At 46.3% G+C, this 21,923-nt stretch overlaps 1 protein-coding gene across 1 annotated transcript in view; it reads left to right on the top strand.

Annotated features, from left to right (window-relative positions):
• The first annotated feature begins 10,238 nt into the window (after positions 1 to 10,238).
• DGAT2L6 (diacylglycerol O-acyltransferase 2 like 6) overlaps positions 10,239 to 21,923 on the top strand; it is a 26,128-nt gene continuing 14,443 nt past the window's right edge. Inside the window, exon 1 of the mRNA XM_032393784.1 lies at positions 10,239 to 10,323. Coding sequence (XP_032249675.1) covers positions 10,239 to 10,323 — 85 coding nt within the window. The remainder of the gene's footprint in view (positions 10,324 to 21,923) is intronic.

Raw genomic sequence — 21,923 nt, 5'->3', positions numbered from 1 at the left:
GGAGGGGGTCAGCTCTGGGCACCCGAGCTTATGGGGAGACCCTTTGGTGTGGGCAGTGAATTTTCTAGCATCAGAGCTGCCCAGAGGAGCTGGAGCTTTGCTTTCTCCTTTCCACCCTCGGAACGAGCAGCTGTGCGATGGCCCAACACTCTGCCTTACAGGGGCGCGTGCGAGGGCCAGGACTTCTCCCTGCCGCACAGCACTGTTCTCAGCAACTGGAGCTGTAAACAGATGAACCAAAGCACTCCTCTCCCTAGTCTGCCTCTGCCAGGAGAAAAAGGAGAGAAACAGATAAGGTGCCGTGAGAGTCGCCCTTGTGTGTGCCGCTGGGGCCGGGACCTTGGCTCTCACAGAACTATTTGCCATAACCCTTAGGGTGAAGAGCAGCTCAGGCTGTAGCCCAGCTCCCACGTGGGCTACTGGAAGACCATCCTGGCCTGGCACGGTCTGCAGTGGGAGATGGGCCACGGCAGTCATTTTGCTGCTTAGGAAGGTGCTCGCAGCCATGCCGATAGCTGGGTGCGGAGGGAGGAGGACGGCTCGGATGACGTGGAGGGCTACCTACTTTCTGCTGTAGAAGTCCTCGGCTCTTGGGTTGATACCCTAAAAAAGCAGCCATGTGTTGAAACGTGATCTGTGTAGAAAACGTGCTTTTGTTCTATGTGGCTTAGGCATGCTTAGGTTTTTGGTTTTGTTGTAAGATTTTATTTGAGAGAGAGAGAACAAGCAGGGGGGAGGGGCAGCGGGAGAGGGACAAGCAGACTCCCCGTTGCGGGGCTCGATCCCAGGACCCCGAGATCATGACCTGAGCCGAAGGCAGACGCCCAACCGGCTGAGCCACCCAGGCGTCCCTTAGGTTTTCTTTTAAGAGGAAGATGACTCAGCCTTCCCATTCTAGCCTCTGCAGTCTGGCTTAGGTTTGAACAGGAGACTCAAGTCCCTGTTGTTTACCGGGTGGTGAGTGGAGGGCTGTCAGGCGATGAGTAGGAGGTCGTGTTTAGTGAGAGAGGACAGAAGACCACCAGTACTGTGTTTGTATACCGTTTCATGAAGGACTCCCCTCACCCTCACAACATAAGCTCCTGAAACTGCTAGAGCACAGATTAAGTTTCCCCAAGGATTTGGGAAGCAAACATTCATTTTTAGCTCTCTTCCAATTACTGCCAGGTTTCCTGTAGTGATGACCTATTTCCTGCCCTCGAAACTCCATCCTGAGTTCCTTCTCAAAATGGGCCAGGTTGGGGTTACCCCCTTGGCCTGAGTCTATTTAAAGATGGGCCTTCCAGAAGACCCAGCTCCATGAAGCCCCCTCACACATTCTGATACCTAAGAGGTAACCTAGAGGAGGTGGGTTTGGATCCCGGCTTTTACAAATTGCAAGCGGTGTGATCTTGGGCGATACAATTTCTCGGGACTGCTCCTGTTGCCTCCCTGTCTAGGGATGGGCTGTAGCAGGGGGTTGTTCAATAGTGGCAGCCATTAGAAGAGCCTGGAGCAGCTGAACGGCAAGTGCTTTCGCTCTAGGCTCAGTGATTACAGTCAGTCCTCGAGGAAGGGAAAGGAAACGGACAGGGACAGGGCGCTGAACCCAGCACTTCCACACACCGTGAATGCAATGACCCTGCGAGGCAGGTAGCATCGTCCCCACCTTACAGAAGAGAAAACAGGCCCCGGGAAGCTGACTGCCTCAAGTTCATACTAGTCAGCTGGCCTTCTGTCATTTCCCCCATTTGCTTCCCAGTTGCGTGTGCTTGTGTGTGTCTTAAAGCTGCTTAAAAGGGAGGGAGCCGCTTTAAAAACTCCAAACCCAAACCACCACTTACACATCACTGGAGCTCTAGAAATGCCTTCTTGGCTGACTCACCAAAGAAAAAGGTTATGCCAGCTTCCCCCGCCCCTTCCCCCTCAGCTGGGGGATAGGAAGACAGAGGGGGCGAGCAAGCCCTTCTTCCTCCATTTTCCTCCGAGGCACAGTCGTCCCGAAAAAAGAACCACCTTCCCGACTCCCACCGCGGCCGGCTCTCTCCGGGTCCTAAAGCGAGCTGGGTTTGGCGGACTCCCGGAGGTGAGTTCACCAGATAGTAGTAATACGGCTTCTTAGTTTACCGAGTGCTTTCCTTCACAAACGCTGCTTATTTCGTCCTAACAACCTGTCAGGCAGGAGATGATACCTTCATTTTACGAAGAAGGAAGCGGGCTCAGGAAGAAACGGCTCAGCCACGCAGCTACTAAGTCGATGGTGCAAACCTATCAGTGTCGCCAAAATCTTTGCCCTCAGTAGCGCTCCCGTGGAGGCCAAATGGATTTTTTAAAAGGTGAATGCTGAGCACTGCCTTTTCGTGCCGTTCTGCGGTGGTTTGTCCCTTCCACGCGGGTTCCTCCCAACGTCCCCGTGAGAAAGACAGGGCAGGGCACTGGATGAGCCCATCGCAAGCGCAAGAGGTTGGTGGCAAGAGTCCTGAGCTGGGCTCTCCGTCCGCCACTCCCGAGCAGAGTGCCCCCAGGCCACCCTGGTCACCCAGGTCACTCCTGTCATTTAAAACCACCTGCAAAGGGGGAACCTTTTGGAACTAAATCCACCTCTCTGTACCCCCTGAGCTCCACAGGTCTCCCCCATTTACTCTGGGCCTCCTGCTTTGCCCATTAGCACAGACACCTGGCCACCCATCTCTGTTAGACACTCTAGGGCAAGACGGTATTGTTACCATTGTCTCCGTGCCTAAACAGCTCCCTGACACCTGCACAGGGTTTCCTCACTGTTTGTTTTTAACCCATTCAAGGAAGGTACAGCTTAACCTGGCACGGTTCACTCATATGTCATAACAAGCACATGTGGGTTCTAGTCCTAGCTCTGCTGTTTACCTTTGCCCCTTCCAGATGCACGCAGCCTCTGCCCTCCTTCCCTCACAGGCTCAAGGGAGGCGCAGGTGAAATCAAACACGTGAACACCCTTCGAACAGTTATAAAACGTGGCACAAGGGTGAGGAATAAGAGCTGTAGGCTGCTGGTAAGCGACGTGGGGTTTTTGTTGTTGTTGTTGTTGTTGTTGTTGTTGTTGTTGTTTTAATCCAGCGTTTCCCAACCGTTTTTGAACCCCTGCCTCTCTAAAGCTTTCTCAATCTATTGTCCGTATATCACCTCCTGCAAGAGGGGTTGTGAAATGCTTTTCTTTGTGTGCTGACATGACCCGCAAAGGGAGAGGAATGGTTATGCGCAGTGGAAACGGAGAACCAGTTTTTAGGCATCTGCTCGCCAGGCCGCCTTTGCCAAATGTGTGTGAAAGGATGGTGAGCGAAGTCTTAGGCTTCATGGGGGCATAGGAAGGTGGGCAGCAACAGCTCGGTGGCACGATGCTCAGGGAATAACCCCTCTCCTTTCCCTCCGTTGTTTTGTTTGTTTGTTTGTTTTCTAACAAAGCACTTCTTTTTTAAAAGATTTTATTTATTTGACACAGAGAGAGAGCCAAGTAGGCAGAGCGGCAGATGGAGAGGGAGAAGCAGGCTCCCCGCTGAGCAGGGACCCGGGGCTCCATCCCAGGACCCTGGGATCACGACCTGAGCTGAAGGCAGACGCTTAACCCACTGAGCCACCCAGGTGCCCCCCACACCCCGTTTCTCTAAGTTTTGAGCAACAATTCCATGCATTTTGCCCCACAGGACCTGGGGGGGGGCACATCAGAGACCTGCTCGCTAGGGGGGAAACCCCTACTCAGAAACCTCCCCTTCCTGAGGCCCCCACATCCCTCAACCTGCACGGGAACACCCCTGCTTCTGATGCCAGGCCCACCTGCTCTCCCCTTCCAGTCCTAGCTGATCATTAATCTTTTTTGTTCCTTTTTTTTTAATTTAAAGATTTATTTATTTATTTGAGGGGGGGGCGAGGGGCAGAGGGAGAGGGAGAGAGAATCTCCAGCAGGCTCCACGCTCAGCACGGAGCCCGACACAGGGCTTGACCTCGAGACCCCAAGATCATGACCTGAGATGAAATCAAGCCACCCAGGTGCCCCTGATCTTTAATCTTTTAAACCCTCTACCCCAGCCTCTTACTTAAGGGCCCCTACATATTTTTAAACCAGTCGAAGCCCCCCTTGGTCCAAGGCCTTCCTAGACAACTAAAACCAGACCCAGGCCATGAATGCATGAGACTTGGAGGCCAGGTGCTGGGAGGTAGGGTTTCTGCCTGGACTCTGAGGCCTTTGCACACTGAGCAGCAGATGCCACCTCCGCTCTCCTGATGCCCTTGGCCCCGGCTCAGAGAGATGGAGAGATTTGCAGAATGACCTCTCACCAGCTTTGTGTAACCTGTCTTCTCCCTACCTGTCCACCTCCTCCCTGGGTGAGCTCCACACACCTCTGGCTTCCCCAGTGGCTAGCGCTGGCCCCGACCTTTCTGCTCAGCTCCCAGACCTAGATCCTACCATCCACTACCCAGCTCCCCTTGAGGAACACACATAACTCAAATTCAACAGCCTTGAAATGAACTCATCGCACTCCCCACCCCTCTCGCTCCCTCAGAGCTGCTTAGGTCCCCAGAGCCGCCAGCTTAGTGCTTATCCAGAGAAGCTCCGCATTGTTTCCAGCTCTTTCCTCCTGACAAAGCATGCATTCAGTGTCTGTGGAATGAATTACTGAGTGAATGAGTCCCATCATGAATCACACTTCTTCATCAGGCAGATTCACAACAATCCGGCCTCTCTCTTTTCATATTCAAACAACTTTACATAAAAGACAACCCAGAATCTCTTCACCTTAAAACAGCAATCATTTCTCTCTCAGACATCCTTTCATCCTATCACTGAAGATACCACATTTTTACAAAGTGCGTTCAGTGGAGAGGTCTGCTTTTACAGCTTAGCATATCGTATACTACAGAGTCTGCCTTACAATAATTTTAATGACATTTTTAAAAAGATTTTATGTATTTATTTATTTGAGAGAGAGCAAGCATGGGGCTGGGTGGAGGGGGGGGGAATCAGATGGAGAGAGAGAATTTCCGGCAGCTCTGTGCTGAGCACGGAGCCTAGGGGCTCAATCCCAGGATCCCGAGACCACGACCCGAGCCAAAACCAAGAGTCGGATGCTTAACCGACTGCGCCACCCAAGCGCCCCTAATTTTAATGACTTTGAATGATGGCAAATTTGTCTAAAATATTGCTATATAAGAGCTTACTTACCCAGCTCCTGATTGTGAGCATTCGTATTGTTTCCAGGTTTTCCCTGTTTGTTCCTGTATTCATTTAACAAAGGAAATTACCTTATTTTCTGTGTGCACATGAGAAAGATCCCTAGAGGGAGAAAAGTGTGGGGGTGCTTAGAGGCCAGGAGTGGGAAGGAGACTTTTCACTGAATTCCTTATAGTCCCTTTTGAATTTTGAATCACAGGAATATACTGACTATTCAAAATAAATATACCAAAAGCTTACCAAGCATTACAGTAGAAACTGGGTGTAGGGGCGCCTGGGTGGCTCAGTCGGTTAAGCGTCTGCCTTCAGCTCAGGTCATGATCTCAGGGTCCCGGAACCGAGCCCTGCGTTGGGCTCCCTGCTCGGTGGGGAGCCTGCTTCTCCCTCTCCCGCTGTCCCTCCCCCTCGGCTCATGCTCTCTTGCTTTCTCTCTCTCAAATAAATAAATAAAATCTTAAAAAAAAAAAGAAACTCGGTGTAGAAGTGGGGTCTACGATCCCAAACTAACCCCTGATATGCGCTCTCCCAAAAGTAGCATAATGTACCTTGGGAACCGAGAGGGGAGAGCAGGGTAGAGAGAGCAAGGGTAGGAGTGAGTCAGGCTGCTCAGAGACAACCAGGGGCCAAGACCCAGAAGAGGAAGGGGCACTTCCTGTTTGGGGAAGGAGGCTGTATCTACCGGGGTGTGAAATCGATGGGAAACGAGACTCTCAAGGAAGGCAGAAACCAGTGTAGAAAGGGCTCTGGATGCCAGGCTCTGGGGTTTGAACTTGCTCGCAGAGACCACGGGAGCTTTGGGAGGGTTTGAACCAGGGCGGATGCAAAGTGCTGTGTTTGACAGCAATCCTCTAGCTGTGGCATGGAGACCAGAAAGGAGGGAGATCTGCGGGGAGCAGCCTGCTGAAGTCTAGGAGACAGTGACAGTCACCTGAACTAGGGGACAAACTGTCCCGGTTTTAGCATTGAACATTCCACGTCCTCAGTCTCTGGCAAACAGACATGGTTGGTCACCTTAGCCTGAACCAAGGCCCCAGATGCCACTGTCCCCCAGGGCCTGCCTACCCTGAGAAGTGATCCAGTGACTCCCATGGGATTTTGAAATACCCACACCGTTCCACCCTCCCCTCCCCCTCCTCATCAGGCTCCTCCTCGGAACCACCTGGCCAGGGTCTACTTTCACTAGACTCTAGACCCCCTGACCTGCAGGCATGAAGAGGTTTGTGAGAAAAACATCCCACTTACAATTGCCAGCCTTCTGTCCTTCTACTCCATGAACCCCCATGAACCCAAGGCTCCAGTCACTGGTGCCGGAGCAAACCTCCGATCTCCTCTCATGGAGGGCACCACGGGAGGGGGGAGGAACATATTCCCTCCTTCTTTGCCCACGGGAGGGGGGGGGAACATATTCCCTCCTTCTTTGCCCACTGGAGCCCATTGCAAATACCACCTTCCTACCGCTGAATACCAGTCCTATCAAGCAGCTCCTGGGGGTCAGACACTGACAAGGAGTTGACTAACGCTACCACTAATCCTCGCAGGGAGTAAATATGATTAGTCCCTTTTTCCAGATGAGGAAACCGAGACACAGAGAAGTATCTTGTCCAAGGTCACACAGCTACTAGCTGTCTCCTCTGTCTTCTTTGTAAATCTCTGATGGCCCCCATCCCTGCGTTGATGCTGTGTGTGCTGCTTTTTTTCTCTGCCTGCCCCCCCCCCGCCCCATCTCACACACACACACACACAGTTGTCAACCTCTAGAACAATACCAGGCTTATGGCAGGACCTCAATAAAAATGTGGTGACTGAAGGACTATGCATGTACCTTCTAATAGTACCTCGCCTAGGGCTTGGCATTAAGTAGGCTCTCCATAAATACTTTTAATTGAACTGAAATCGCAATACCTAGCCCAATAAGAGTATGGCAGACGGGGAAAGATCAGAAGATGACACATGATGGCAAAACCTCAGCTATCCAAAGCTTTCTGGAAATGAGTCATTCTGAAGGCTGACGGTGCACCTTCAAATCCAGGAGGAAGATTCCTGGGGCTGCTTCTGTCTCTGAGCTTCCCTAACTTCCACCATTCCTTCTGAGCTCCCCAGTCTCCTCAATCTTCTTTTCCTTCCATTTCTCTCCTTTCTTTGTTTTTCTGTTGCTCCTTAGAAACTCCTTAGCTTGCTGGCCTATCCCAGATCCCCATTCGTTTTGGTTTGATAAGCTGGTTGCCGTCTTTCCTGGACAGCCCTTCGTGTCCTTTGCGCCTAGTCCATCTCCCCTCCCCGCCGCATCTCCTCTTCCAGAAAGCCCTCCCTGATCTCCTCGGACTGGTGGGTGCTTCTCTCTTCTGCGCACCTCACAGTACCCCACAGGTGTCGGTGATTACGTCTACCTCGCACCCTGGACTGTGAGTTTCTTGAGGGTTAGAATCCCATCAGCCTTAAATGTTTTACGCATGAAATTGGCCCACCTTTGTGCTTCTCGGCCACCTTTCTCTTGCTACTGCTTAATCTAAGGCAGCTAGGCTTTTGTTGGTTGGCTGGATGAACTGTGACTGGGAAATCCTGAGTGCTGCCTGTTCAGGGTTTGTCTGCTGGCCTACTTCGCTTCTTCCTGCTTGTTCCACATTCCCTGCTATCTCTGTGACACTTGTCCATGTGGCTGTAGAAAACGCCAGCTCAGAAGCATGTTCTCTGCTTTGGGGAGAAGAGAGTGGCCAGTCAGGGGCTTGGCCCGGCCCTGCCTGTCCATCTTGCTTGAGGAACCAGGAGACCAGATCGCCTTCGTTTGGCCCACAAGCATTTCCTTGGGGATCTACTCTGTACTTGAGGCCCTGAGCTGGACGTTAGGGAGACAGAAAAGGAAATCGATCTGTCCTTGCCCTGCCTCTGGCACCCTGTGTGACCTTGAGTCCTTTCTAGGCCTCTTCCATTTACCCGTCTGAAAGTGAAGGAGGGTAGAGAGCTGATCTATAAGGAGATGTGGAGCTCTCAACATTGTGGATCTTGTCCATGCTGGAGACTCCAGCCCTCCACATCTGCGCTTTCCCCTAGAAGACCCAGGCCTGCCTCACTTACCTCTCTCCCTCTTCTCGTGAAAATTCTGAGCAGATGTGCTCCAATACATCTCACCATGTATGTGGCCAAGTAGCCCCAATAAACAGTTTGAGAACCCCAGGTAGCTAGGGGAAGAGAAGCAAAGAGGAAGTGGACAAATGGGGTGACATGCTAGGTGGCCATCTAGGGTACGTTGGGGAATGAAAGCACACCCCAGCAGCATACCAAGAAAGTTCCCTAAGCTTAACTCTGAAACATCTTAGGCTTTTTTTTTTTTTTTTTTGAGATTTTATTTATTTATTTGTCAGAAAGAGAGAGAGAGAGCACAAGCAGGGGGAGTGGCAGGCAGAGGGGGAGGGAGAAGCAGGCTCCCCGCTGAGCAAGGAGCTCCATGCGAGACTCTATCCCAGGACCCTGGGGTCATGACCTGAGCCGAAGGCAGACGCCTAACTGACTAGGCCACCCAGGCGTCCCAACTCTGAAACATCTCATTAGTCAGTCTAATTAGGGAGCTCTGAACCACAGTGGGATTTAGGGAGGAAGACAGAATTCTGCTAATCTCCCTGGAAAAGGCTAAGGAATCAATGTTTCTTCCCACTTGTAGGATACTTGATACCGCTTTTGTATTTGATTTTCCTAGCAACCTTTTTGATTACATTCAAAATATTTTTTTGAGCACCTTCTATATTCAAGGCCTTACGCTGAGAATACTGGCCTTTTCCTTTAAGACACTTATGACACATTCAAGTGCACAGACATTTCTGTGATTTTCTTTTGCTTAATGTCTGTCTCCTCCGCTGGACTGTAAGTTCAGTGAAGGCAGAAATCATGTCCATCTTCTTCCCCGCCAAATCTTCAGCACCTACGGCAGTGCCTGGCAAACAGTAGTCACTCAGTAGATAGTTACAGAAAAAAACTGATAAATCCAGAGGGCTTGGGACCTGGGGACGGTGTTTAATTTTGTAAAAGCAGTGTGTAGAAGCAGGCCTCTTAGCCTGAAACATAGTAGATGTTCAATAGGCATTAACTCAACTCAACGAATAATAACAGGAAACACTAACATTAACTGCGTGCCAGGCACTATGCTATGCACTTTACACTCATTCACTCATCTAATCCTCAGAAAAGCCCTATGAAGAAGGTACTATTACTATCCCTGTTTTACAGATGGGGAAACTGAGGCACAGAAGCTCACCGACTTGTAAGCGGCAGAGCCAAGATTTGCACCCCAGCTATCCGGCTCTCAAATCCATGTCCCTAACCACTACACTGCCTTCCCACGACGAATGCTCAAACTGAGATCGAGAGAGAGAGAGCAATTTGCGAAGACGTCACGGGAATAACATGGTGGAGGCGGGCCTGGAACCCAGGTCTGCGCTCTGTGAAATGCTTCTCCCGCTCTATCATATGGTATCTGGCTGCTGATACAGAGCCCCTGGGAATAGAGGCACCAGGACGGATCTGAGAAGTCTCGCTACCTGTGCAGAAAAAGGCCCAGGTTGACTGGGTAGGTCTCCGCAGAAGACAGGAGCCAAAGATCAGCATCTAGGGCAGAAACAAGTATCATCACCAGGTCTCCTTCCTTAAGCAGGGAAGTAGGTTGCTTTTCAGAGGTCCTCTTGGAGGTCTCTTGGAGGTCTCGGAGAGAATGGTCTCTTTTCCTGCGCTCATTTATCAGGGACTTCCCCACACACCGCCAGAAACTCCCCAAGGCCAGATCTGCCTTGTTATAATGGAACACACGTGAAGAAAGGCTAGATGTTAGAGCGATATTAGAGAGATTAGATGGGGTGATCTGAAACCTGGTATGTGTAGGAAGCTTGGGGCGGGGTCAGGGCTGACAAAAGGGAAGACTGGAGTAAAGGTGAGGTCAAACCTCAAATCTTCAACAGCTAAAGGGGCTCCGTGATAAGAGACTAGAGCGAAGCACCTTATAATCAGCTCAGCTTTAGAGGTGCAGGCCTTCTGTTTGGGCTTCTTGCCACAGCAGAAGAACACCACAGCCATGGCCTCCCTCTCCAGACTAGATCTTCGGGAATGCCTCCAAACCCTGTCTGTCTTGCAGTGGCTCCCAGTCTACGTATTTTTAGGTGAGTGAATCCCAGGGGCTGGAGAGCACATGGGAACAGGCCAAGAAAAAGACCAGGAACCCCCAGATGAGGAAGGCTCCAAAGAGATTATTTGGTCAGTCCCCTCTCTCTGGGAAGGACTGTGCCTCCCCATGCAGAGAGAGGGCTACTGTTGAGTTCATTAGATTTCTCTCTTTCCAACTGAGGGGCCTGAAGGCCATGAGTGAAGCTGTGGTTGTTCTGGTTTAAAGATCACCGCAGCCTTCTCAGGACTGCCCGTTCTTTTTTTATCTCAGGTCTTTATTTAAATTCCAGTTAGTTAGCACATAGTGTAATATTAGTTTCAGGAGTAGAATTTAGTGATTCGTCACTTACATATGACACCCAGGGCTAATCCCAAAAAATGCCCTCCTTCATACCTATCACCCACTTAGCCCATCTCTCTCCGACCTAGCTGAAAAGAGTCATATTCAGGGATGGGAGCAGAGGTGGTGGTGGCCTGCAGAGTTGGTGTTACTAGGGAGGCAGAAGGTGATTTTCCAGTATAAAACTATGGTGAGAAAATTCTGGAAAGTCTGGGAGCTGCCTGAGTGATTCATTAGAATTTTAATAAAGTGCCAGTTGTGCAGTGGACTCAAAGCATGGCAATTATCAGTGCTGGGCAAATGGGTTGAGAGCTCTCAGCTTTTCCCAGCCAGAAACTAGTACTTCGTGAGCAGCCAATTACAAGGACCAAGCTTAGAAACTGGATGGGGAGAAATGTCATCTTGAAGGCAGCCAATGCCAGTCTATGGGAGGCTATACAATCCCTTAGAGCAGAGGGTCTTAACCACAGAAATGTTTGCAGTACCAGTGAATTTGTCAGTAATAGACATCACAGGTTTGCATTTCACATGCCAGTTGTTGCAGGCATCTCGAAATTTCATTTATGCTCATGACTACCTCAAAATTCCAGTAGTTATTGGAACCACCATTAGGTCTGGTTATTTAATGCATAAACCAAGAAGCCCAGGTCACTATATCACTCTTTTTTTGTAATGTTTTGAGAATTGCATTGTAATATGATGCATTTCCTTTGTAAGTCTGTATATTTTATTTTGGGTATTTAAGATTATTCGGAGAAGGAGTCTCTGGGCTTCACCAGACTGCCAACGGGGTCCATGACCTCCAAAAGGTGATGACTTACTGAGCCTTATTGAAATCAAATCATGCTGAGCTCTTAGTCTATCTATGGCCTACCTCTAACTGTATTAAGAAGAAAAAAAAAGTGAGGGGGGCCTGGATGGCTCAGTCGTTAAGTGTCTGCCTTCGGCTCAGGTCATGATCCCAGGGTCCTGGGATCGAGCCCCACATCGGGTTCCCTGCTCCGCGGGAAGCCTGCTTCTCCCTCTCCCACTCCCCCTGCTTGTGTTCCCTCTCTCGCTGTGTCTCTCTCTGTCAAATAAATAAAATAAAATCTTTTTTTAAAAAAAAAGCGCTATTTTGGGGTGCCTGGGTAGCTCAGTTGTTTAAGCGACTGCCTTCGGCTCAGGTCATGATCCTGGAGTCCCGGGATCGAGTCCCGCATTGGGCTCCCTGATCAGCAGGGAGTCTGCTTCTCCCTCTGACCCTCCCCCCTCTCGTGTGCACTCTCTCTCTCTCTCTCAAATGAATAAATAAATAAAATCTTTAAAAAAAAGTGATATTTCTGTAAACTTGTTTCTAGTCTTTCATATTTTCTTTTTGTTTCCCTTTGCGTTTATCTTAACTTCCTAGACAGACCCCTTTAAAAAGTTCCAGCCCTCAATTAGGAAAGTGAGGGGCACAGGAATGTCCTAAAAGACTTGGCATCATGGTGACAGCCACCATTTCAAGTCTGGATCCCAGAAAGAGTGGGCAAACATGGGGATTAGAGAGCAGGGAAAAGAGGTCCAGAGAGGAAGAACTGTGTAAGCTGATCCTATAGGGGTGGGGTCTGTCCCACCCCAGAGAGCCTTCGTGTGCTATTCAAACACAAGTGCCCAGACTGTTCTGGCTCTTCTAGGGAACTCTCTTCAATAAAATGTTTTCATTTTTTGACCACAAAATGATTTGTTTTTAAGTATTTTTTTTCTCTCTTCCTCTCCTCATCTCAAAGGACACTGTCTCTAGACAGGGATGAGGATAGAGGGCATATCCAACACTGAATATGTAAGGGCCCAGAGGTGAGAACCTAGGAGAACAGCCTCCTAATAATGCCCACCCCCCATCTTACTAGGCTCCGGTCATCCTGGAAGAGCTGGAGGGGTGTGGAGTGGGGATGTTAGGGACCAATGATGGCACCTACGTGTCTTCAGTGAAAACACTAATAACAGATGTGAATGTTTTGTTTCTCCTGTATTTTTGAACGTTTTTAAAAATTGTGGTAAAATGCACATAACATCTAATCAATCGTTTTAACTATTTTTAAGTGAACATTTTAGAAGCATTAAATACATTCAGTGTTGTGCAACCATCACCAACCACCATCCACCTCCAGAACTCTTTTCAGCTTGTGAAACTGAAACTTCTTTACCCATTAAACAAGAACTCACCATTTCCCCTTCCCCCAGCCTCTGGCAACCACCATTCTACTTTCCATCTCTGTGAACTTGACTCCACTGGGTACTTCATATAAGTGGAATTATGCACTATTTGTTCTTTTGCGACTGGCTCATCTCACTTACCATGTCTTCGAGTTCCACCTGTGTTGTACCATGTGACAGGATTTCCTTCCTTGTTAAGGCTGAATAATATTCCATTGTGTGAGTATTGTAAATAATGCTTCTATAAACATGGGTATTCAAATATATCTTTGAGATCCTGTTTTCAATTCTTTTGAATATATTCCCAGAAGTGGAATTGCTGGATCATATGGAAATTCCATTTTACATTTTTTTTGAGGAACTGCTATACTATTTTCCATAGCAGCTCCACCATTTTACATTCCCACCAACAGTGCACGAGGGGTCCAATTTCTCCACATTCTCTCCAACACTTCTTTATTTTCTGGGGGGTTTTTTTGTTTTTGTTTTTTTTTTTTACCAGGAACCATCCTAATGAATGTGATGATATCTCATGGTGATTTTGATTTGCATTTCCCTAATGATTAGTGATGTTGAGCGTCTTTTCGTATGCCTGTCTGCTTGTTGTCCATTTGTCTCGACTTCTTTTAAATTGATTATCATTCCATTTGTCTTCCTCTACTAGTTTAGATGCTAGACATCCTGTTTCTATTATTTTAGTGATTATGCTAGAAGTTACAACATGAATCCTGGGTCTTGGAGGTTACCAAGGTAGCTGTAACACCTAACAGAGTGAGATGCCCATAGAGGTGCCTAAGATATTCACATCTGTTCAAGAGTTATAGAGCAAATACTAATTATAAGACAGCGACTGTCCTTGTCGATCCTACAGTGAGTCAAGTACCAACTCCTTACTATCTAGGAACAAAGATAAAGCAATCATTAATTCCACCACTGTACACAGTTTATCCATCATGCTGGACACATACACAAGTCACTACAATGGAAGACAGACTGTAGTAAGTGAAAGAAAGGGTCACAGTGAAGTAATATTAGGGTTTCAGGGGGAAAAAAAACATTACACCAAGTTGGGCTCAGGAAGGCAGAAAAGAGAAACAGTGAAACATGGTGAACAGGACGTGGATTCTGGAATTTGTCAAACTTGGACTACAATTAGCTGTGTGACTTCCAACAAGTATTGTGATCCCTCTAAGCCTCAGTATCCCTATCCTCTCAGCTTGGTCTGCAGTAAATGCTCCATATAGAAAAGTGTTCCTCCCTCCCTTCCTTGCCTCTCTCTCTTCTCTCCCTCCCTTCTTAATTTCCTTCTTCTCTTTCTCACCCGCTTTCCTTCATTCCTCTGTCTTGCTCAGAGCCTCCCTCAGTGCCTCTCCTTCCCAAATGATGTTCAGAATCATGGCTGATTATTGAGCGTCACTGAAAGTAATGGGAAACAAAATAGGGGGAAAGAGGAGAAAAAAGGGCAGAGGGACAAGAAGGAGGGGAAAAGTGAGAAGAGAGGAATGGAAAGACAGTTTGCAGGAGATGTGAAATACAAATACTCATGAACCTTAGAATTAGGCAATGGCCCTGACAGCCCTCCTGAGGGCCAGCTTCCATTAGAGGATGGCTCTCCATCTGTCTCTTCTTTTCTGGGCTTATATCACCATCTACCTAAACTGTTGCAATATCCTCTTTCCTGGCCCTCTACCTTCTACTTTCTACCCTTTCCAATCTATTCCACTGCTTGCTTCCAGTAGAGCCTTTAGAAAACATCTTTGATTACAGCCCTCTCCTGCTCAAAAATAGTCAGTGTTTTCCCACTGCCTACTCAGTGAAGTACAAATGTGTTAGCCTGGGCATTCAAGGCCCTCCTCCACTCTCTGGCTCTAACCTTTTACCAGCTCATCACCCTACTCTTCCCCTATATGAAGCTTGTGTTCCAGGCAGGCTATTCACAGAACAAATGTAAAGGGTACTCTCCCACTCCTTCACCTCTGCTCTGACTATTCCCTCCACTAGAAAGATGCTTTGATCATTCTTGCTGGACTAATCATGGACAACCCCTCCTCTGAGATATTGCTGAAGTCATGTCTTCTCTGCAACATTTCCTAGACAACCCAAGACTACATCACCTCTGAAAGTCCAAAGCAATTTGTAAAAATAGGTTAGGTAACAGCCCTTATATCCTTTGCCCCCTCTATCCAATAAGCCCCATGAGAACAGGAGCCAGGTCTTGACATGGTTATATTTCTCACAAAACCAGGCTTGACATTAAATTAATGATTCTGGGGCACCTGGGTGGCTCAGTCAGTTGAGCGTCTGCCTTCGGCTCAGGTCAAGATCTCAGGGCCCTGGGATTGAGCCCCGTGTCAGGCTCCCTTCTCTCTCTACTCCCTGCTCATGCTCTCTCTTGCTATCTCTATCTCTCTCTCAAATAAATAAAATATTTTTAAAAAATAAAATAAATTGATGATTCTTCTAGATTCCTTCTTCCTCAGTAGAGACCTTAAGTCCATCTCTTGTTCTTTTTCCTCTCTCCTGGTCATCCTTTTGTTTTGTTTTGTTTTTTGTTTGTTTGTTTTGTTTTGTGTGTGTTTCGGTTTTGGTTTGTTTTTTGTTTTGTTTGTTTTTTTAGGCCTTCCTTCTTTCTCTGGTTTCTGATACTACATAAAATAGGACACAGTCTTGGGAGTCAGACGGGCCAGGTCTGCCACTTGCTTGCTATGTGACCTTGTGCAAGTAAGTCACTTTATTTTTTACGTGACCTTCACAAGTAAGTCATTCATTCTCCCCCATTATAGAAACAGAACATAATATCTGCCTCTAATGACTATTGTGAAGATCAAAGAGGCAAAAAAAAAATCCTCAATAGATGTTCATTTTCTTCCTTTCTGTTATAGAAATTGACATTACTTGGAGCCCAGCCACCCCACCTCATAAGACACTGCCAACCTTGCCATTTGATCAACAGAGGAATGACAACCACTTTTGAGACAGGCACCTTAAGTTCTGACTTCATTACACCTTCAGGAAGAATAACAAGTAACTAGATCCTAGAAAATTAGGCAAATAGAGACTTTGATACATTCCCAGTCTTCCCACAGGCTCCTTCAAGGTACCATTCATTCATCCCCTACATATGATCAACTGCCAAACTCTGAAATTTCTCCCTCCTAGTACCTTTCAAATTGGTTTTTTTTTTTTTAAAGATTTTATTTATTTATTTGAGAGAGCGAGAATGAGAGAGAGAGAGAGCATATGAGAGGGAGGAGGGTCAGAGGGAGAAGCAGACTCCCTGCTGAGCAGGAAGCCCGATGCGGGACTCGATCCCGGGACTCCAGGATCATGACCTGAGCTGAAGGCAGTCACTTAACCAACTGAGCCACCCAGGCGCCCTCAAATTGGTTTGATAAATAGTAACCTACTTCAAGTTCCCATTGCCTCTCATCTAAATTACTGCAACTCTTAGCTGATTCCCTGCCTACAGTTTCTCTTGCTACCAGTTATCCCAAATTATCTTCCTGATACACAGATATGATCATGCTGCTCCTCTGCTTAGTAACTTTCACTGGCTTCATCTTCCCTCTAGCATCAGGCCTAATCTCCCCAGCTTCCTTCCCAGTTCCATCATCTCCTATTCCATGGTTTCCCATGCTCCCTGTACTTTTGCAGGTTATGGTGTTATAGGCCTCGGACTCCTCCATCTACAGGTCTTTGAGTTCTTCCTCATGCATGGAAGGCCTTTTCTCCACTAATCTTTCTGTCAAAATCCTGCTCTTCCTCCAAAATCCAACTTAAATCTTACCCTTTACAAAAAGCTTTTTTCTAGGTTCCCCAGTAATAGGGAAATGGTCTTCCGCTTGGGTTCCCATAGAATGACATTTGAGGGGCTCCTGGGTGGCTCAGTCGGTTAAGCATCTGTCTTTGGCTCAGGTCGTGATCCCAGGGTCCTGGGATCAAGTCCCATGTCGTCGGGCTCCCTGCTGAGGAGCCTGCTCCTCCCTTTCCCTCTGCCCCTCCCCACCACACGTTCTCTCAATCTCTCTTGCTCTCACACTCGTTCTCTCTCTCAAATAAATAAAACCTTTTTTAAAAAATGACATTTGAACCCTGACTTATATAGTTTTCACCCCCTGGAATGTATCCATTATTTATGGTATCAATCTTCCCCACTAGAATGTGAGTTCCTGGAAGACAAAAACATTCTTTTCTACCTGTATTAATATGAGTTAACACACACAGAGTGTCTAAAATAGTTCTTGGCACAAATGCTACCGACTTTTTCCCTAAAGCTTGGAGTTCTTTTCCCCAAAGCTTGCACTCTGAGCCTCATTTTTTTCATATTTAAAATGAGGATAATAAAATTACCTACCTGGGGTGCCTGGGTGGCTCAGTCGGTTAAGCCTCTAACTCTTGGTTTTAGCTCAGGTCATGATCCCAGGGATCGTGGGATCCAGCCCTGCATCGGGCTCCATGCTCAGCGTGGAGTGAGCTTGGGATTCTTTCCCTCTTCCTCTCCCTCCCCCTCTACCCCTCCACCCTCTTTCTAAAATAAATAAATGAATAAAGTCTTTTTAAGGAAGGCACATGTTGTGATGAGCACTGGGTGTTATATGCAACTAATGAATCGTTGAACACTACAGCAAAAACTAATGATGTACTATATGCTGGCCAGCTGAACATAATAAAAATAAATAAATAAAAATAAAAGCATAGGAAGGTTAAGAAAAAAGAAAAGAGAAAGGACCCAAAGAAATAAAATTTAAAAAAAAAAATAAAAAAAATAGAAGAAGAAGAAAGATCACAAATCAGTAACGTAACCTTCTGGGGTGCCAGGGTGGCTCAGTCAGTTAAGCATCTGACTTTGGCTCAGGTCATGATCTCATGGTCCTGAGATGGAGCCCCTCATCAAGCTCCTCACTCAGCTGGGAATCTGTTTCTCTGCCTCTCCCTCCCTCGCCCTCTGCCCCTCCCCCCCATGCGCGTTCTCTCTCTCGCTCTCTCTCTCTCTCAAATAAATAAATACATCTTTAAGAAAGAAAGAAAGAAAGGAAGAAAGAAAGAAAGAAAGAAAGAAAGAAAGAAAGAAAGAAAGAAAGAAAGAAAATTATCTACCTCTCAGGGTTGTGAGAGAATTAAATGAAATAATGTATATTAAGTGCTGAACAGAGTGCTTATTAATAATAAATGCTCAATACATGGTATCAATGACCACATGTATATTATTTTCATCATTTCCTTATTTATTCTCTTCACCTTCCTTCTTGCAGTCCCCAACCATGTCCCCATGGCTTCTAGCACAGAGATTTCACATGAAGTGTCCTCCAAGTTTGTTGGATTATTAAATTACATTTTACTTCCACAAGTTCTTATATTTATGGTTAATGTAGATCTAATAAGTAATCACAAAGTCACAGGAATTCATCTGTGATAAACTAACCACATTCTTGGATTTCTAAAGGCTGTGGGCCAGCCACTTAGGACACTGGATTTTTGCTTTACCCTGGCTGCTTGCCTATAGCATTTCACACACATATATACCTTGGAACCCCAGAAGGCCTTTCCTTGTCTGGAATAAGACCATTAGTGGTTTTTGTCCCTGTTAGCTTTCATCTGCTGCTTGGTGAATTTTGAAATAAAAACTTCTCCATGAGTTACAATTTAACGTAACAAATATTTATCATGAGTCATCTCCCTGTGCTTGGCACTGTGCTAAAGGCTGTTTTCAAGACGCTTACTGTCTAATAGGGAGAGGGCCAGACATATGAGTTACTAACTACACAAGCAGCAGAATGAAACAGGACCAAAGAGAAGCGTAAGTAATGTGCCGTAGGTGTGTGGAAGAGGGAACCCTTAATTCCAAGCACAGAATCACCAAAAATATCATTTAAGGGGGTATCATTTCAGCTAATCCTTGAAGGCTGAGAGAATTTTGATAGGCAGAAAGCTGAGGAGAGGGTAGTCAGAATCAAGCAACAGCATCTCCAAAGGCAGAGATGTGAAAATGCACGGTGGGTTAAGGGAATGGGGAATAGACTAAAGTGGTTGGGCTTCTGTTTCCCATATTTCAGCCATTCGCATCCCATCCTCTGTTTTTTTCCACAGCTGAGTGCCACCTGTGCTATTATGGCTTAACATTTTTTCCAAACTGACTCATTGCTGTTACCTAAATTAATGTATTTTATTTTTTAAAAAAGATTTATTTATTCATTTGAGAGAGAGAAAGTGAGAACATGAGCAGGAGGGTGAGAGGGAGAGTGTGGAATGTGCTTGGGATTCTTTCCTTCTTCCTCTCCTTCCCCCTCTACCCCTCCACCCTCTTTCTAAAATAAATAAATAATAAAGTCTTTTTTTTTTTTTTAGATTTTATTTATTTGACAGAGAGAGAGAGAGAGACAGCGAGAGCAGGAACACAAGCAGGGGGAGTGGGAGAAGGAGAAGCAGGCTTCCCGCCGAGCAGGGAGCCCAATGTAGGGCTTGATCCCAGGACCCCAAGATCATGACCTGAGCTGAAGGCAGACACTTAATGACTGAGCCACCCAGGCGCCCCATGAATAAAGTCTTTTTAAGGAAGGCACATGTTGTGATGAGCACTGGGTGTTATACACAACTAATGAATCGTTGAACACTACAGCAAAAACTAATGATGTACTATATGCTGGCCAGCTGAACATAATAAAAAATAAATAAAAATAAAAATAAAAACATAGGAAGGTTAAAAAAAAAAAGAAAAGAGAAAGGACCCAAAGAGATAAAATTTTAAAAAATAATAAAAAAAATAGAAGAAGAAGAAAGATCACAAATCAATAATGTAACCTTCTGGGGTGCCAGGGTGGCTCAGTCAGTTAAGCATCTGACTTTGGCTCAGGTCATGATCTCATGGTCCTGAGATGGAGCCCCTCATCAGGCTCCTCACTCAGTCAAGCAGACTCCGTGCTGAGTGCAGAGCCCGATGCGGGGCTCAATCCCAGGACCGCAAGATCATGACCTGAGCTAAAACTAAGAGTTGGACGCTTAACAGGCTGAGCCACACAGGTGCCCCTAAATTAATGTGTTTTAACAGAAATTTTATATGACTACCATAAGTTCACTTTTATTCACTGTACATTAAATTAATTTTCCATCCGTATACCACCTCAGACCACCTAGCATACCTACAGTGGTATGGGAACAATGCTTTGAGAAATAGTGGGCTAGAGCATAAGCAGTTTCAGGACAGGTAGTGAGAGATGAGGCTAGGAAGGTGTGTGGGGATAGTCCATGGAGGGCCTCACATGTCAGGATAACATGTTTAGACTTTTTTCTGCCAGCAGTGGGAAAATATTGAAGGTTTCTGAGGCAAACAGCATTATGACTGTGCTTTAAAAAAAAAAAAAATCTGGCAGTAGCATGGGAAATGGACCAGAAGGAAAGACACCAGCAGGCAAAAAGAGCAGACTAAAGACTGCAGTCCAGACCAGAGGAGATCGAGCCTTCAACCATAGCAGTAGCAATGGAGATAGAAGCAGGAGAATGAATGGAAGAGAGATTTTTTTGGAAAGGGAAAGAAGTCAAAGAGAGCTCCAAAATATTGCAACGGTGACATTTATTTTGAGGCCAAAACGATGAATAGGAACTAGCCAGGAAAGAGCTGAGGAAGGATTCTTCCAGGTGAAAGGGACAGCATGCGCAGAAGCCCAGAGGCTAGAGAGCAGAATGAGTTGGAGGAACAGACATAGCAGGATGGTGGAATGCAGAAAACAAGGGGGTGGCCAGGGGCTCCACCACAGAGTGCCTTCGAAACCAAGATTACAAGACCTTAAGAGCCTTCACCTTAAGAGTCATTGGAAGCCACGTTTGATGTTGAATTATTAAATTACCATTTATTCCCATACCTTCTTATATTTACAGTCAATTTAGACCCAGTAAGTAATTTTAAAGCTACAGAAATGCCTCTTTGACAAGCCAGTCATGTTCTTGGTTAAATGCTGTACAGCGACAGTCAGATTTGCATTTAGCACGCTAGCTGCATCGGGGCTTAATTGGAAGCAGGGAGCCTATTTAGAAGACATTGAAGGGGCGCCTGGGTGGCTCAGTCGGTTAAGCAGCTGCCTTTGGCTCAGGTCATGATCCCAGGTCCTGGGATCGAGTCCCCGCATCAGGCTCTCTGCTCAGTGGGGAGTCTGCTTTCCTCCCTCTGCCTGCCGCTCCCCCTGCTCATGCTCTCTCTCACTCGTTCTCTCTGTCCCAAATAAATAAAATCTTTAAAAAAAAAAGATTTAGAAGACATTGAAAGTCATCTAGGAAAGATAATGGTGGCTTGGACTGGGTGGTAGCATGAAAGTGGAGAATAGAATCATTTGAAAGGTGTTTGGAAAACAGAGCTGCCAGGAATTGGTAACTGACTAAAGGGAAAAATAATTAGAGCTTAGAGGTTAAGGTGCAGTCTCTGGAGTAAAACAGTCTGAGTTCTCAACCCTGGCTCACCCACAAGCTAGCTTTGTGGCCTCAGGTAGTTATTTAACCTCTCTAAACCTGGGCTCCTCATGTACTGAATGAGATTAGTTGCTGTCTTAATGGAGTTTTTCTGAAGATTAAATAAACTATGCATGTAAAATGCTTAGTTTTCCATGATGAGTGTACAGTAAATATTGGCTATTACTGTATGGGGAAAGTGAGCAGGTAAGATGAATCAAAGATATTTTGAAGAAAGGACACACTTAAGTTCATATTAGTACCATCTTTAACTTAAGCTAGTAATCAATAGTAACTGGAGGCTTTACAAGTTTAAATTTATTTTTTTAAGCCAGGACCAGGGTTAAAAGGGTCGATTTACCAAGAAGATATAACTATCCAAATGTAGATGCACCCAACAATAGAGCTTCAATATATATGAAGTAAAAGCTGGCAGAACTGAAAAGAAAAATAGACAAACTAACAATGATATTTGGAGACTTCCTCAAAAACCATAGACAACCAAAAGTCACACAAGATGAAATACATAACCCATAACTATTAATTAAATTAAATTTATAAGTTTGGAAGATAAGAAACCTTCCAAAACAGAAAACGGCAGGCCCAGCTGGTTTCAACAGCAAATGCTTTTTTTTTTTTTTT

The sequence above is a fragment of the Phoca vitulina genome, unplaced genomic scaffold (assembly GCF_004348235.1).
Source record: "Phoca vitulina isolate PV1807 unplaced genomic scaffold, GSC_HSeal_1.0 scaffold77, whole genome shotgun sequence".
Taxonomy (NCBI): Eukaryota; Metazoa; Chordata; class Mammalia; order Carnivora; family Phocidae; genus Phoca; species Phoca vitulina.
This window is presented reverse-complemented; position numbering and strand designations above follow the sequence as displayed.